The sequence below is a fragment of the Paroedura picta genome, chromosome 3 (assembly GCF_049243985.1).
Source record: "Paroedura picta isolate Pp20150507F chromosome 3, Ppicta_v3.0, whole genome shotgun sequence".
NCBI lineage: Eukaryota > Metazoa > Chordata > Lepidosauria > Squamata > Gekkonidae > Paroedura > Paroedura picta.
This window is the reverse complement of record NC_135371.1, coordinates 14,585,143-14,602,100: the sequence shown is the minus strand read 5'-3', so window position 1 is coordinate 14,602,100 and position 16,958 is coordinate 14,585,143. Positions and strand designations below refer to the sequence as shown.

At 47.6% G+C, this 16,958-nt stretch overlaps 1 protein-coding gene across 1 annotated transcript in view; it reads left to right on the top strand.

Moving 5' to 3' along the window:
* Positions 1-16,958, top strand: part of GABBR1 (gamma-aminobutyric acid type B receptor subunit 1) — a 154,253-nt gene that overhangs the window by 95,149 nt on the left and 42,146 nt on the right. The window contains exons 4-6 of the mRNA XM_077324812.1: positions 896-1,099; positions 3,635-3,823; positions 6,511-6,543. Coding sequence (XP_077180927.1) covers positions 896-1,099; positions 3,635-3,823; positions 6,511-6,543 — 426 coding nt within the window. The remainder of the gene's footprint in view (positions 1-895; positions 1,100-3,634; positions 3,824-6,510; positions 6,544-16,958) is intronic.

The window sequence follows — 16,958 nt, the reverse complement described above, 5'->3', positions numbered from 1 at the left end:
TATCCCTCCAAAAGTGGGACAATCTGGTCACCTTAATCTGGGGGCACCTGGCAAATTAAATATATATATATATTACAATGCTATTTTTGCGTTCTATGAAACTTTTTGTTGCTCCACATAGACCAAATTTTGTATCAAGAACACCCCAGTCAATGGTGTCCCGCTTTACCAATGCTAAAATCTGGTCACCTTATTCTATGATTCTAAGAAGGAAGAGACCTTAGAAATTTGCCTCCTGCTTAACCCTCTAAATCTCCCCTTTGCTAGCAATGTTTTTTTTAAAATTATTATAGCAATGACTTATAAAAACTGTATTGATGTCCTAATTTTTAAAAGTTTTTATGACTGTCCTTGGGAAAGAGGAAAAACACAGTTGTTCATCCTCAAACACAGCACAGATATTTTCACCTAACATTGGTGATGTGCACCAGTATTAAGCCCTGCCCTGGATGGATAAGGCTAGCCCAATCTCATCGGCTCTTGGAGACTAAACAGGGTCAGTACTTGGATGGGAGCCCACCAAGGAAAACCAGGATTCCTACTTGGAGGTGGACAATGGCAAACAACCTCTGATTGTGTCTTGCCTTGAAAACACTACAGCAGGGATAGTCAACCTGTGGTCCTCCAGATGTCCATGGGCTACAATTCCCATGAGCCCCTGCCAGCAAACGCTGGCAGGGGCTATTGGGAATTGTAGTCCATGGACATCTGGAGGACCACAGGTTGACTACCCCTGCCCTACAGAGTCACCAGTCGTCTGCAGCTCAACAGCCCTTCACTCAACCATGTATGAAAACAGGTGAATTCAGTTTGGCTTAAAGCAACATGGCTTTTCTTCTGTGGCTCCTTCAGACCCCTCTTTTTGCTTTCTCTCTTCCTCCCCTCCCCCCTCCAGGCTGCAAACTCATCTTCCCCCCTTGGGATGGCGGGATCCGCTACCGGGGGCTGACCCGGGAGCAGGTGAAGATGGCCCGCTTCCTGCCTTTTGACTACGAGATCGAGTACGTGTGCCGCCCGGAACGGGAGATTGTGGGGCCCAAGGTGCGCAAATGCTTGCCCAACGGCACCTGGACCAACAGCGATGTGGAGAGCCGCTGCTGTGAGTCTCTGGGAGTGCGGGTGGGTGTTGGGCTGCAAGACTCCCAAATGTCTGAACGGTATAATACTGTGAATGGAAAAGCTCCACTTGCTAGAAAGAGGGTCTGGCAGGGTCGGGATGGCTAGATGGGTTAAAGCTGCTTGTCTCTGATAGCTGTTCTAGAAAGGGTTGCCAACTCCAGATTGAAAAATTCCAGGAGATTTTGGGGATGGACCCAAGGAAGGGCTGGGTTTGGGAATGACCTCATCAGGGTAGGGATGCCAGGCCCCAGGTGGGACCTGGAGACCCCCTAGAATTACAGGTCATCTCCAGACTAAAGAGATCAGTTCCCCTGGAGGAAATGCCTTGCTATGGAGGGTGTACTCCACAGAGGTCCCTCCAACCCAAAATCCTGCCCATTTCTGGCACCATCCCCCAAAGTCTCCAGGTATATCCCAAACCAGAGCTGGCAACCCTATATAACACCCTATAGGCTACCTTCCAAAGCAGCCATTCTCTCAGACGGAACTGATCTCTCTCTAGTCTGGAAACAGTGGTAATCGTGGGAGCTCCCCAGGCCCCACCTGGAGGTTGGCAACCCTGTTATTTGACCTTTAATAGGTAGGGCTCCCCACCCCATCTCCTGCTCACGTGCCTTTAATTGTAGAACGACCGGCAGGGAGGCCGAAGATGCTGCAATTGAAAACATAGCTGGTTGGCTTTCTGCCCTGCTTTGCAGCTATTAAAGGCATACAAGCGCCACCAGGAAAATACAAGCCCACCTTATTTACACCCCTATTTATTCAGATCTGCTGCAGGCAAATCCAAATAACAGGGGGCACTTTTGTTTCCAAAGGGAGAGCTGCCATCAAGCCTTTGCCCGGTGCCCCTGGTGCATCCGAAGATTCGTATTTGCACCCAGCATAGCCCAGTTGCCTTCAATCTGAATGACTATTGCTCTGCTCCCTTAAGGCTTTTAATGCCTGCAGGCTCAGCCTTTCCAACAGTTTTGTCCTTCACCCACACCCCTCCCCATTTGTTTTTGCTTATCATCTGGCCTGAGAGTTCTAGGGAACCTGGACGCTTCCTCTCTGTGTTAGTAGCATACTGTTGTTTGCAGATAATCTGAATCAGGGAATTATGGGGCTTCCCTTACTCGGCGCTCAGGAGATCTATGAGTTTAGCAGACTGAAACCTTTCCAGATTTGGGTCAGAACTGATAGGGAGTGGGTGGGAACTGAGCGAGCAGCATAAACTCTTAGTGCAAAGATACATCAGAGATAGGCATGCCAGCCTCCATGTGAGAATCCCCTGGAATTATGGCTCATCTCCAGAGTACTGATTTCAGTTCCCCTGGAGAAGATGGCTGCTGTGGAGGGTGGACTCTGTGGCACTCTGCCCCACTGAGATCCCCATCCTTCCCTAGTTCCATCCCCAAATCTCCAGGCTGCATCTGGCAACTGCATCCCCCAGACCCTGCCAGTGGGGGGCACCTGGCAACCCTAGTCAGAGAGTTTTATTGGGATAGTTATACCCACTTTTTCTCCCCAGTGACAACCTAAAGTGTCTTATGGTGTCTCCTTATACATTTTATGCTCACAGCAACATTCCTGTGAAGGTAGGGGTGTGTGTGTGTGTGAGAGAGAGAGAGAGAGACAGAGACAGAGAGAGACAGAGAGAGACAGAGAGAGAGACAGAGAGAGACAGAGAGAGAGACAGAGAGAGACAGAGACAGAGTGAGAGAGAGAGAGTCCTCCCAATGGCCAATTTTCATGTTCAAAAAGTGTCTTATGGTGTCTCCTTATACATTTTATGCTCACAGCAAGATTCCTGTGAAGGTAGGGGTGTGTGTGTGAGAGAGAGAGAGAGAGAGAGACAGAGACAGAGAGAGTGAGAGAGAGAGACAGAGACAGAGAGAGAGACAGAGAGAGACAGAGAGAGAGACAGAGAGAGACAGAGAGAGACAGAGAGAGAGACAGAGACAGAGTGAGAGAGAGAGAGTCCTCCCAATGGCCAATTTTCATGTTCAAACAGAAGTATCTAGCTTAGCGTTGCCACCTGCAGCTGGCAAACCCCCAGGAGAAGCTGTGGGCTGGGGACTGATGCGCTGATATTGCACTGGTACACGATGCCAATGATGGGAGGTCTCCTTCTTTAACTGGCCCACCTACTCCCTTTCCTTGCAGAGATATTCCTTTCCTCTTCTATAGTAGCTGCAGAAGTGGCAAGAGACTTACTTTTTCAAAAAATGAAAGTCGGAGAACCATATTCTTATGGAGGTCTCCATATTCTTATCACATTACAGTAATACATTTTGTTACATTAACATTTTTTAACCAAATAAAGGCCCAATGCTGGAGGGGGAAATGGCTGCTGCTCGGGGACTGAGGTGGGGAAACCCGTCTAGTAGAAGTTCTGTTGATGCTGCCCTGGATGGGGAAAAATGCCCGTCAAGGGGAGCTGTCCAGCAAATATCTCAAGCAAAGGGACCAAGCTCTGTGCAATAGTGTTTGGTTACAGTTCTGACACGAAGGCTTCCTCCTTTTCCTTTCACAGTGAGGACCTGTCCCAAGATGCACCTGAGCCTGGAGAATGGGCAAGCTCATGTCCGAGCAATAGAGCGGGTGCCCGTAGAAGGCACCTGGGTCGAATATCGCTGCAACTCTGGCTTCCACCTGGTGGGTAGTCCTCGCAGCAACTGTACCAAGGCAGGCCGCTGGAGTTCTGCAAAGCCCGTCTGCGAATGTAAGTCACAGTGGCAGGGAGGGAGGAGGGAGCAGACAGCTCTTGTGGGCAGGGGGCTCTTACTTCAGAAGCAGCTATGTGGATCGCCCACCTCACAGAGTGTCTGTTGTGGGGAGAGGAAAAGGAAGGAGACTGTAAACTACTTTGAGACTCCTTTGGGTAGAGAAAAGCAGCATATAAGAATCAACTCTTCTTCTTCTTCTTCTTCTTCTTCTTCTTCTGTGTTTTCTGTCGAAATTACCATTCTGCATGTGCTGGATGAGGCGCTTGCAATTTGCAGCTGGATTTCCCTGTGCGAAACAGGAAAATCTGCTTCTAAACTGCATCGAAAGTGCATTTTCCATTGTGTGTGGAATGAAAGGGGGAATCTTACTATTGCAAACAAGGGACTGGGCAGGCATAATTGCAGCCATATCTGATGTTGTGTACATAATATAGCTTTTAGTCTCTGAATGAGGGATTAACGAATCCCTTTTCATGCTATAAGGTGTAAAACACTCCAGATAGGTTCGTCTGGAATCTTTCAATTATGGGGGAAGAAGCAGGGGGGAAAGACCACCCGTTTGCCATTTTGTAGTCTAGGCTTGCCAACTTCCAGGTAAAAATTATCCTAGAATTACAACTGATCTCCTGGCCACATAAATCAGTTTCAATCCGAAAGCATTGGTAGCTTTGGAGTGCAGACTCAATGGTGTTGCACTCCTGCCGAACTTCCTTCTCTCCGCAAACTCCACCCTCCCCGGTCGCTAGCCCCGAATCACCAGGAATTTCCCAGCTCAGAGTTGGAAAGCATAAAGGTAAAGGTAAAGGTAAAGGTATCCCCTGTGCAAGCACCGAGTCATGTCTGACCCTTGGGGTGACGCCCTCCAGCGTTTTCATGGCAGACTCAATACGGGGTGGTTTGCCAGTGCCTTCCCCAGTCATTACCGTTTACCCCCCAGCAAGCTGGGTACTCATTTCACCGACCTCGGAAGGATGGAAGGCTGAGTCAACCTTGATCCGACTGCTGGGATCGAACTCCCAGCCTCATGGGCAAAGCTTTCAGACAGCTGCCTTACCACTCTGCGCCACAAGAGGCTCTTTGGAAAGCATACAACAGCACTAATACACATACACATACTGAGGTCTCCAGCAAATGCGCTTAAGTCAGGAAACAATGTTTCTAGGTTTGATTAAAGCATTCTCGGTTGATTCCTCTTTTACCTTAATTTAACATAAACATATTTACTCACTATCAAAACCTCTGTAGGGGTGTTTTTCTTGAAGACATGGCGAGATAGGTGAGATAATTTATAAGCTAATAAACAAATTAGAAGGAAAGACCTTGAATATTTAAAGCAAAGAGAGGCACCAAAACTTGGGAACTCTCTTCCTTGAGAGACTTGGCTGACTCCCACATTACAGCTGTTAGATTAAGGATGTCAGCTCTGGGTTAGTAAATACATTGAGATGTAGGGAGTGAAACCCGGGGAGGCTGAGTCTGAATATGCAAAGAGTTTGAATGTGCTTTCTAATATTTAAGTGGAACCTCCCTTCCTGTAATTTGAACACATTGCTCCTAGTCCTCATCTCTAAAGCTCCAGTAACCAGGTTGCCCTCCTCTTCAACAAGTCCTCTTCTCCCAGCTACACGTACCTAGCTCTCTCAACCTCTCTTCATAAGGCATGGATTCCAACCCTTCAGCCTTCTTAGTCGCCCTCCTCTGAATACATTCCAACTTGTCAATATCCTCCTTGAACAGGAAGTCTCCTGTTGAACCAATCAGGGCACCGGAGAACATAGTTTGAAAAGCATCAGGAAGTTCCTTTCCTATTTATGCTAAATATATCTCTTCTCTGATGACCCCTGCAGGACACCCTTTATATTCTGCTCAGTTATGCACAGTGCAGATCTTGCATGTTCCAACAGGGGGTTGGGGAGTGGAGGGAAATCAGCAAAGTACATAAAGCAGCCATTTTCTCTTGGTCATCGGACAATCAATTTTAATAGACCAAACTCTTCAGGAACCCCCTGGAGGTTGGCAACCCTAGTTGAGATACCAACTCAAGAATATTACTTTACAGGGCTTTGAAGATGAGCCAGGAAGCTAAATTTGCACCCTACAGGCAATTTTTTTATCAATAAGTAGTTGGTGCCTGCACGCATGTCTGAGTATATATCCACGCTATTTTTAATTCATACTATTGGTACAGCGCTGTGAATAATTTGGTGGATCTTGAAGGCAAGATATAAATATTTCAGCTAAACTCAATTTTCTTTTGCATTTTTCTGTAGTTTCTCCTATAAGGTACCGTAGCCAAAAGTGCCTTCAGAAAAGCATCCCGTGTGAAATGTATTCTCGGTCCCGCCAGTAAAAAAATTTCCCAGATCAATTGAAATTATCTTTTGCTGACGGATCAAGAAAGCTTTCATTTGAGTAGTCCCGCACCTAGACCAATGGAAGCTTGCAGCCCTGTAGTTTTTAATCAACATTTAGTGATTGTATGTTAATGTTGATTAGAACCGTGAGGTGCCGGGGGGGCGGGGTGGCGGGCGGGCGGGGGGGGCGGGCTGCAATCTGGATGATTTAATCTGATTTACAAAAGCAATGATAGAGACTGCATGTGCTCTGTTTGAGAAATGAAAGGAGTACCCTGGTGGTTCTTCAGGGTTTAATCAGTCTCTTTCTCTCCCACTCCCTCCCACAGTGTGGCGTCCTTCTGTGTCCAAGACTGGGCCAGGTAAGCTGGATTCTAGTTGTCCCTCCTCCCACTGTCGGGTCTACAGATCTATCTCACTTCCCTCCTTCCTGCTTCCCAAGCTGGTCCTGCACACTTTTCTCCAAACTGGGTTTGACATGAGAGCTCCGCTTCTCCGCCTGCTGCCAGTTCTGCTAGACCAGGGGTAGTCAAACTGCGGCCCTCCAGATGTCCATGGACCACAATTCCCAGAAGCCCCTGCCAGCATTCGCTGGCAGGGGCTTCTGGGAATTGTGGTCCATGGACATCTGGAGGGCCGCAGTTTGACTACCCCTGTGCTAGACAGATCTGGCTAATCTTAAGTGAGTCCATTAGCTGAGGGTGGCCTTGACCCCTGAAGGAAAAGGACCCTGATCCAAGGCAAACGGCTAGACTCCTCCTCCGACCCAAGTCTCCCCCAGCTTGTCAAAGGGAAGTATATTAGCCTCCTGAGAGAGAACACGCGGATCCAAGTAATCTCAGAGTGACCTACATCCCTGGGCTGGGATGACATGCCGTTTGGAATGCTTCCAGAGCCAAGCTTGAGCGACAGGTTGGTTCAGCAGCTGCAGCAACAGGCAAGGATTTCAGAGGCTGTCAAGCCAGGACCACCGGGCGTCTTTATCTGGCTTGTCCTGCTCTGGGTTGGCTGCAGCCATAGCTGGTACTTTTGATGCCCACTCCTCACATAAGGAAGTAAGAGAGGTTAAAGAACGGCCAGCTGTCTAATGCTCGGCCTGGTAATAACGAAGCCATCAAATTGAAGCCAATGCTCTCCCCGCCCAAACACCAACACATGCCTTTTTGTGGTAGCGAAAGAAATATAAGATCGCTCAAAGAAGCAGCAGGTTCAAGCTGTAAAATGCCTCCATTTTCCTGCCAGGTTATAGGATTGCATGTCTGAAAGCTCCCTGACCGGGAGGGGGGGATATCTTTACACATATGGAAGCTGGGAGAAGAATAGGCAGAATATTATTTTGTCTGACAAGTTCATTTTCTACTCCCAGAGTTCACAAAGACAGGACTGACTATAAATCTCATACATAGATACATAGATACATACATAGATACATACATAGATACATACATACATACATACATACATACATACATACATACATACATACATACATACATACATACTGCTTATAAAGTATGTTATCAAATATGCCTCTGCCAAACAGGTACACACAACAAAGAATCATAGAATCATAGAGTTGGAAGGGACCTCCTGGGTCATCTAGTCCAACCCCCTGCACTATGCAGGACACTCCCAACCCTATCGCTCATCCACTGTCACCCGCCACCCCCTTGAGCCTTCACAGAATCAGCCTCTCTGTCAGATGGCTCTCCAGCCTCTGTTCAAAAATCTCCAAAGATGGAGAACCCACCACCTCCCGAGGAAGCCTGTTCCACTGAGAAACCGCTCTAATTGTCAGGAACTTCTTCCGGATGTTTAGACGGAATTTCTTTTGGATTAATTTCATCCCATTGGTTCTGGTCCATCCCTCTGGGGCAAGAGAGAACAACTCTGCTCTATCCTCAATATGGCACCCTTTTAAACACTTGTAGATGGTTATCAGATCCCCTCCCAGTTGTCTCCTCTCCAGGCTAAACAGACCAAGCTCCCCCAACCTTTCCTCATACGTCTTGGTCTCCAAGCTGGAAACAGAGATGATACTCGTGAAGCTTTTGTGAATCAGGGCTCATATCATCAAATAAATGACATGGACATCCATAGCTGATTTAGTTGTACTTAGAGTTGCATGGGTTGCCAAACTCCAGTTGGGGCCTGGAGTTCTCCTGGAACGATGAGTGATCTACAGGACTACAGTCCTGTAGGAAATGGCAGCTTTGGAAGGTGGGTTGTATGACATCACTTCCTCACTGAGTTCCCTCCTCAGCCTCCTCAAATCTCCAGGAATTTCCCAAGCTGGAGTTGGCAACTCTTATCTTGTTACATATATGCTGTGGGTGTACACTCTTCATGTATCTGATGAAGTGAGCTCTAACTCATGAAAGTTTGTGCTGGAACAAAGGATCTAACTCAGTGTGTTGTGATTTTCTGAATTACAGGCAAGTGAATTACAGGCAAGTTCCCAGCTTGGCCCACATAGGTGTGAAAATCTTCATTCCAGTCATGGACTGGCTGAAGCTCTATGGGCCAAAGAGCAGGCATAATTCGTTCCTAGGTAGAGCTGCATTCCTAACCTTGATACTTCTTCCCCATCCTTCCACAGACTGTTCTGACCTTTGTCTGACAATTCTCTGAAAAGTTTTATAAAGATCTGGACCAACATTATTCATTTTCTCTCCTCCTCCATGTTCTTTATGGCCTGATACTTGGGCGTGGAATATTCGGTCTCTTCTCCACACCCTTCACTTGCACCTCCGCACAAGGCCGTTCCGAGGCAGAAATCCTGCCGTGTTTCCAGGCCGGAGATTAAACACCACCCCACGCTGACAGAACTCCATCAGACCAGTTTCAAATCCCCATTCATCCACAAAAGCCCACTAAATAACTATTGTCACTCTCTCGGACGGCCTGACTAGACGTGATTGCATCCTCATGGCCGCCAAAGTGACATCGTTGTCATTTCCAAGTCATTTGATAATGCCACGCAGCGTCGCACTCTTGTCCTCCCTCCCAGACTAGAGTGCCTCAGCCCTCCGTGCTGCCGCTCCAGACAGGATTGGGCCTTCGCCACGTTTTAAAATGACCTAAGAACAGTGATGGTGTCCTCATGGCAGCCACAAAGAGACCACTGCATCCAGCTTGGCCCTCTGCCTCAGCTCCCTCACAATACTGTTCAAATGGGAGAGGCAGGTATTCTTCCTGGAGCCTGGGATAAGAATGGAATAGGTTCTATCGGGAGAAGAGAAGCCGGCTTCTGTTTGAAGATTTGGGGAGGGGAGAGGAGCACTGAGCAGGGAGTTAGACACCAAATCTATTTTTGGAATGCCAGGGCTTGGCTCCAAGATGGGAAAAACAGCAGCAAAGGCTAATTCTGAGCATGTGCACAACTTGAGCAAAACAACTAGCTGAAGTGCGGAGCTTCAGGGTCAGCAATTATGCAGACTTGGAGGGGGAGGCCCCTCTTCCTAACTGCTACTTTGCTGCTATTGTAAGAGTCTGCCCCCTCCTGGTTTTAAGAGCTTTTATTTTCTTACAAAAGAGAACAATCTTTTTTTTTTACGCCGTGTTTTTTTAATCTGAAAAGGCCAGATCCATTCTTTCTCCCTTCCTTGCATATGCATTAAAAGTTCTAGCACCCACCAGGTTCTATTGTGCCCAGGAAGAATTGTTCCCACCCCCACCCCCTCTTTCCCTCCACCTGCCATCAATGCCTCTTACCTGTTGGATTTTCAAGGGCAAAGTCCATTCTTCCGAAAGAGGGGCACACCTGCCCAGAATTCTTGATCAGCAGCCCTTCCTGGCGCAGCCTCGTTTGCGTGTGGTCACAGTGTGGTCCCATCAGGTCCCATTTGCATGCACACCCCGTCTGGAGCTTGTTGCAGGGCTAGGATCACCTTCTCACGTTCTTTCCTCGGGATCATCTTTTTGTTTGTTTGTTTGACGCTGTCAAGTGAGAGATGAGCTCTCCTCTCTGCCCACATGTTGCCTGTGCTGGAAGTGATGTGGTCTGGAATCGCTGATGTACTGTTCGTGCCCTCCACTCTGCTGCCAGGAATTGACTCAGGAGATTACAAAAAAAAAAAAAAAAAACACCCTTGCGCTTCTTCTGGCTGTGAGTCATCTCCTCCTGAGTGGCCTTGGGGAGTCTGGATGTGTTGTTGTCCAGCACCATCTTGGCAAAGACTGTAGCATGTCCCCAGGCAGGCAGACCTGAATGGCATCTCCTCCCTCCCCACTGTCCTAGACATGAACGCCAGAGCCGCATATCTCCTCCAGGTGGTAGACACGAAACGAATGGGCCACAAGGTATGGGTGAAAATTATGAAAAACCGTAGGAGGCAAAATTGTGAAAAATGTATATTTTTAACCTCCAAGTGGTGGCTGAAGATCTCCTGCTATTACAACTGATCTCATTCTGCGCACATTGGAGAATGCACTTTCAATGTGCTTTTGCAGCTGGATTTCCCTGTGCAGAATAGGAAAATCTACTTCTAAAGTGCATTGAAAGTGCATTATCTAACGTGTCTGGAATGAGCCCAGGTGTCAGAGGTCTGTTCACCTGGATGACTTTTGAAAGTGAACTTTATGAGTATGCCCCAAATCACACCCTCCACCCCAACATGTCCAGGTGTTTCCCATTCGGAGCTGGCAAACCTTCCTCCAAATAATGAACCCAGGATCATATTAGACTAAGGTTTTTTTGTGCTGGGATAATTTCCGCCTTGTTGCTTCCTGCTATTCATTCAAAACTATCGCAAAGTCCTCTGCATATATCTGAGGTCTTTGTCTGCATTATCACAATTAGGTTACATTATATTTATGTGTGCAGTTTCTAGCATTTATGACTACAAAATGGCTGTTTGCTTGCCTGAGTCTTTGAGGCCAACAAAGGGGGATTGGAGCAGATAGTTGTATCCAAGAGAAAAGCTATAATTTTGAGGAACAGGAAAAAAAATGTCTGCGACATCTGAGTCCCTCCCCCATTCCTCCCCCCCACCCCCAGCAGCCCTGATGCACAGCCTTGGTTCAAAGACAAGTGATTATCTTGCCCTACGGAGGTAGTGAATGGCTGGGTGGCTCACCATTCATCACGCTACAAAAGAAAATGCAAACCTCAGCTCAGGGCAATGGAGTCAAATGTTCTTTTTTCTTTCAAGGAGATGGATTTCTCTCTTGGGAATCTTTCCCCAGCAGGCTCTCTAATGTTTCCCAAAGTTTCTAAAGGATCTCTTTTTACTTGCTAGCATTTTGAGACTGTGTGTTCTGCTGTGTCCTCGGTTTCCTGAGGCTCTTCCCTTCTTTGTGGTGGGAAATGTCAAGCCTGGAGTTGTGGTTTTTAAAAGTCCCTCTATGTCTGACAAGCTGCTAGATCACTTACAAAAGCCTATGCAGTCAGTGGTGCATTCTTTACAGAGAGGACCAGCCCTTGACCCTGTATACATTGTAGACTCTATGTCTAGCCTTTTTGGCCAGCCAAGCTGGTAGCTTCTTGTGACCATTTCACAGTTCCTTGCTAACTTGTCTCAGGGATGCACCTCTCCAGTGACTTGTCCCTCTCTCCTTCTATCCGCTCCTTTTAAAATTGAAGATACTTCAGCCTTCCTACCACTGAAGAACATTAGTGAACAAAGAAAGAGATGTGTTGCTTCTCCTTCATTCAAGGTCATGTTAAAACAGCAAAATGACAATAAAAATACCAGGAGAAACACCAACGCAAAACAGTATGAAGCATTCTGATTCATATGAATAAGATTCAGTTTAGAAGCTAATGGAGCAAACCAATTTTATATCCTTTGTAAAAGCAGACAAGTGAGTCAGTTTTCCTTCACCACCTCTGGAAGCCACTTGATAAGGACATGAGTACCAACTGAAGAGGCTCTAGATCTGATCTATTTTCCCCCTTCTTTTTAAAATTGGGGGGAATCTGCTACAATGCCTTGATGGCCTTATAGGGATTCACATAAAGCAGAAATAATTCCTTAAGTATATAAGACCATGAAGGCATTTTGAACTGGAAACAAATCGGCAGCTGACCTGAAATCAGTTGGGCATAATTGTGCTACCCCATGCCAAATGAAAAGTGGGCAGCTGCGTTCTGCACCAGCTAAAGCATCTGAGTTGTCTTCAAGGGCAGCCCTAGACTGAACACGTCGCAGTAGTCTGTCCTGGAAGTGACTGAAGCATAGATCAGCAGAGTAAGGCCTAATCTGGTTTAAAGAGGGGAGATCATTCAAATAAAGCATAGAGGAGAAAAGGCAGACTTGGCTACAACTCCTTGTGACTACTCCCTGAATCTGGGAGTACCCCCAAGGTACTTAACCCGATGAGACAAGGTAACAATAACCTAATCTATCCAGAATCCATCTCCTCAAGAGCATCAGTGTCCCGCTCTAGCATTACATTCAGTCCTCAACTTCACCACAGCTTCTAGACATCACTCCAGGACAGGGATTGCTGTTCTCCAATGACACACAACCAAATGTCATCACTGTCTTGGTGACACCCAATTCCAAAGCTCATGACCGATCTCACTCTGTGGTTTTGTATAATAATAAAAAGGGGGAAATCACCAGATTTGAATGGCACATTTCTGAGAAACCACAGTCACACTTGATTACGTATTCCTCGTTTGACTGTTTGTGAAATGCCTTCAACACTTATCTCACTGATTCTACAGCAGTCCTACAAAACAGACCGGGATTATTATCCCTATTTTGCCGATAGGAGGATGAGTTGTCTGAAGATATCCCATAAGTTCCTACCAGGGGAATGTTTTAAACAGGGACTTCTTGGTCAGATCACACCTTAAGAAACACATGAACAATCCCTGTTCCAGGGATGGGTAAAAGGTAAAGGTATCCCCTGAGCAAGCACCGAGTCATATCTGACCCTTGGTGTGATGCCCTTTTCATGGCAGACTCAAAACAGGGTGGTTTTGCCATTTCCTTCCCCAGTCATTACCATTTTACCCCCCAGCAAGTTGGGTACTCATTTTACCGACCTCGGAAGGATGGAAGGCTGAGTCAATCTTGAGCTGGCTGCTGGGAACAAACTCCCCGCCTCATGGTCAGAGCTTCAGACAGCATGTTGGCTGCTTTACCACCCTGCGCCACCAGGGATGGGACCATGGTTCAATTGCAGAGCATCTTGTTTGCATGCAGAAGGTTCTAGAGTCAATCGTCGGCATCTCCCGTTAAAATGTGAGATAAACTGAGACCTCAGAGAGCTTTTGCCAGTAGACAGTGCTGACCTATACAGACCCATGGCTTGACATGGTATAAGGCGGCTTCATGCGGTCGTGTGCTCTCAGTCCTACATCTTCCACAGGAGCAAGATAAGTCTCCAGCACTTTAGGCCTATGACACTGGTCTGAGCACCATAGAGACACAAGGACACAGCAGAATCTGGAGAGTTAGCTGTGTTTCTATGCGGAATCTGTTTTTGTGAACACGCTCTTCCTTTCCTTCTTTGTTCTCTCGCTCTGGAGCTTTCACTTGGGAAACGGCTGGTGAAGGCTGTGCGTCACACTAGTCTTTTCTTAGTTCTGAGTTCCCCGTAGTACAAAAGGTTTCATCGTGTCTTTGGGGTTCTGTTCGACGTCTAGCCTGCCGGTTTGAGGAAGTTAAGTGATCCACCCCCCACACTGCTAACAAGGATCTGTCACAAAGCTCCAAATGAGATCCCCCTGTTCACTGGACAAGCCTTTCGCTTAAGCCCCCTCCCCAAAACTGTTTTTAGCAGAGAAGCTCTGGAAATGTTAACGAAGCACAGCTATTGGACTGTGCTCAAGTCTTCCAAGTTGTGCCAGAATCTTTGCAGGATTCCTACGGGATCAATGGAAACCAAGCAAAATCCTGGTTGGATTGATAAATTTAACTGGTTCATTAACCACCGTAGCACACTATCCTAGCAATGGCAAATCAACCTGGTCAATGGCATACAAACGCGTTATATTAAATCAGCCATGGCGATTCATGCCCTGACCTGCCCAGGGTTCTTTCTGCACACATTGGATAATGCACTCTCAAAGTGCTTTTGCAGCTGGATTTTCCTGTGCAGAACAAGATAATCTACTTCTAAAGTGCACTGAAAGTGCATTATCCAATGTGTGCAGAAAGGGCCCAGGCTAGTCCAGTCTTGTCAGATCTCAGAATTTAATCCGGGTTGGCCCTGGATAGTATTCGGATAGGTAGTCTCCAGGGAATATCGGGGTCACGATGTGGAAGCAGGCCAGCAATGCCAAACCACCTCTGAAAGTCCCTTGCCTTGAAATCCCCACCAGGGGTCCCCATGAGTCAGCAGTGACTTGACAGCAGCAAGCAGGTGGTCCACATGGTAACTGGCAGTCTGCCTAGCAGCAAGCCATTCAACTTCAGGGGCAGAAATGAGATATTCTCAGGCTAGCAAAGAAGAAGGTCTCCACCACAGACATTCCTAGCTTTGCGCCTGCTGTGTAAGAAAGCACAGACTGAAATACTCTTAAGTAGCACCTGGTCTCTTGGTGAAGGGGAGTTCCTTCTACCTCCGAATGCTCCGAGCTTCCGTAAACCAAACAATCCGGATTTCATGAGAAACTTAACCTATTGCTTTCAACGAGCAGGTCAAAAGTCAGTTGCATCATTCCGAAACAGGTCACATATGGTCGCATCTATAGAGGTGAAGATGATCTTAAGGAAGCTTCAGCAGTTTCTAAGCATTCCTTTCGGCCGTGTCTTTAGGCAAGCATTCTGAACGTTAATTTGTGCAAGCTCGGCTCAGCTCCATGAACAATTCATGAGGCTGTAGGCCCCCCCATAGACTCTTCAGCTAAATCACATATCTTTGCTCTTAAAGGGGGGCTCAAGCTTCCCTACAGTTCATGCAGAGGGGACCTCGAAGAATGAACTTCTGAGCTCTGGACAGTTCACAAATTAGCCAACTTCCTCCTTTTTTGGTTGGGAAACTTTCCAGTTCCTCTTTATCTGCTCATCCTTTCTTTCCTTAGCCAGGTTCTAATTTAATTTGGGGGGCTGAATTTCAGGGTTCACCGGTTGTGCAAGGAGCAAAACGTGTTGCGGTGCTGTTGGGGGTCCCCGCGCGCCGTCCCTTCTAAGTTGAGTCCTCCGCGCATCTCTAGGACAAATGATGATCATTGTCGGCTGCCCATTATAGACACCCACAGAGCTGTGTGTATAATTAGCTGCCTTCCTCCCATTCATTCTTTTTCTTCGCCCATTGTGTCAGCAGAGGAAAGGAGCGGAGTTAAGTGGCAGATGTGCGGTTGAAATGAGAAGTCTAAAAAAAGGCTCGCCTTGGACCGCAGAGGTGGAGGTTTGGCGAACCAAGTGAAACTGAATGCGCATGGCATTCCCCTCAGCCCAACCTACCTAAGAGGGCTGTTGTAAAGAGAAACTAAGAGAACCTTGTACATGTCAGTTTGACCTCCCTGAAGGAAAGGCAAGGAACACGTGTGACTTGTGAACTGACAGTGCAGTCCTAAGGAACTTGTGCTTAGAGCCAGTTTGGTGCGGTGGTTAGGAGTGCGGACTTCTAATCTGGCATGCCGGGTTCGATTCTGCCCCCCCCCCCCCTATGCAGCCAGCTGGGTGACCTTGGGCTTGTCACGGTGCTGATAAAACTGTTGTGACCAAGCAGTGATATCAGGGCTCTCTCAGCCTCACCCACCTCACAGGGTGTCTGTTGTGGGGAGAGGAAAAAGAAGGTGACTGTAAGCTGCTTTGAGCCTCCTTCGGGCAGAGAAAAACAGCATCTAAGAACCAACTCTTCTTCTTCTTCCAGAAGAGTATAACGGCTTAAAATTGCACTGTAAGTTAGAAACCCTTACGTACCCGTCCCTTTAGTGCTGCTGGGATAGGACTGTACTGTCAAGAATAATCCCCTCCCCTCCAAATCTGCTGGCAGAGACTCATAGCCAGAACATGTGGGTCAGCACATATGCCAGATGGATGCTTTAGGCTCACCCTGCATTGAGCAGGGGGTTGGACTAGGTGGCCTGTGTGGCCCCTTCCAACTCTATGGTTCTAAGATAGCAGGAACATCCTTCCCAAGGTGAGAGCTCCTTATCCCAGTCATTATATCCCAAACGACTCAGCCAGTGGAGAGGAGCTGTTGTACCATTGTTGCCTGCAGTAGCCACCACTCTGTGCTCCTAGAAGCCACTGGGGGGAGGGCTCAGAGCTCCGTGGAGACTCATAAACGGACAGTGGCATTCCATACAGCAAGCTGTTGTGCATATAATGGCTGCAGCAGATATTATCTGGAGAACTGTTTGTGGCAATGGCATCCCACTGGGAACGTCACTGGGTACCTACGCCTCTAAGTTCCACACCCTAAACATGCAACAGGCCTTTAACTATTGGTAGCTTCCTTCTCCCGGAATGGAACAAGCCAGTACTGTGGTCCAGTGAGGAGAGGCCACGAGACAGCTGCATCCTTTCCCCATCTGGCCTCCCTATTCCATGTGAGCTGGGCCTTCCAGCAGGAGAGCCCAGCAACCGCTAAGGAGGATTATTAGCTCTTGTTGTTCCTACTCTGTTTCTAAGGCACGTTTGGACTAATTCAGAGGTCAGTGCGCTGACCTCCTGTTCCCCAGACTGTACTGTATCTGCCCATCCATTTTCTGGCAGGAGATCAACCAATGAGGCCATTTCTGCTTCCTCGTGGGCTATTCGCCTGTCTGGTGTCCTTCTCCAAAATCACACCACAGGCTGTGGCTCTGCCTTTCCCACTGATTTTGTCACCCCCATCCAGGAGTCGGTCAGAGTTGGTTAACCTTGCCCTC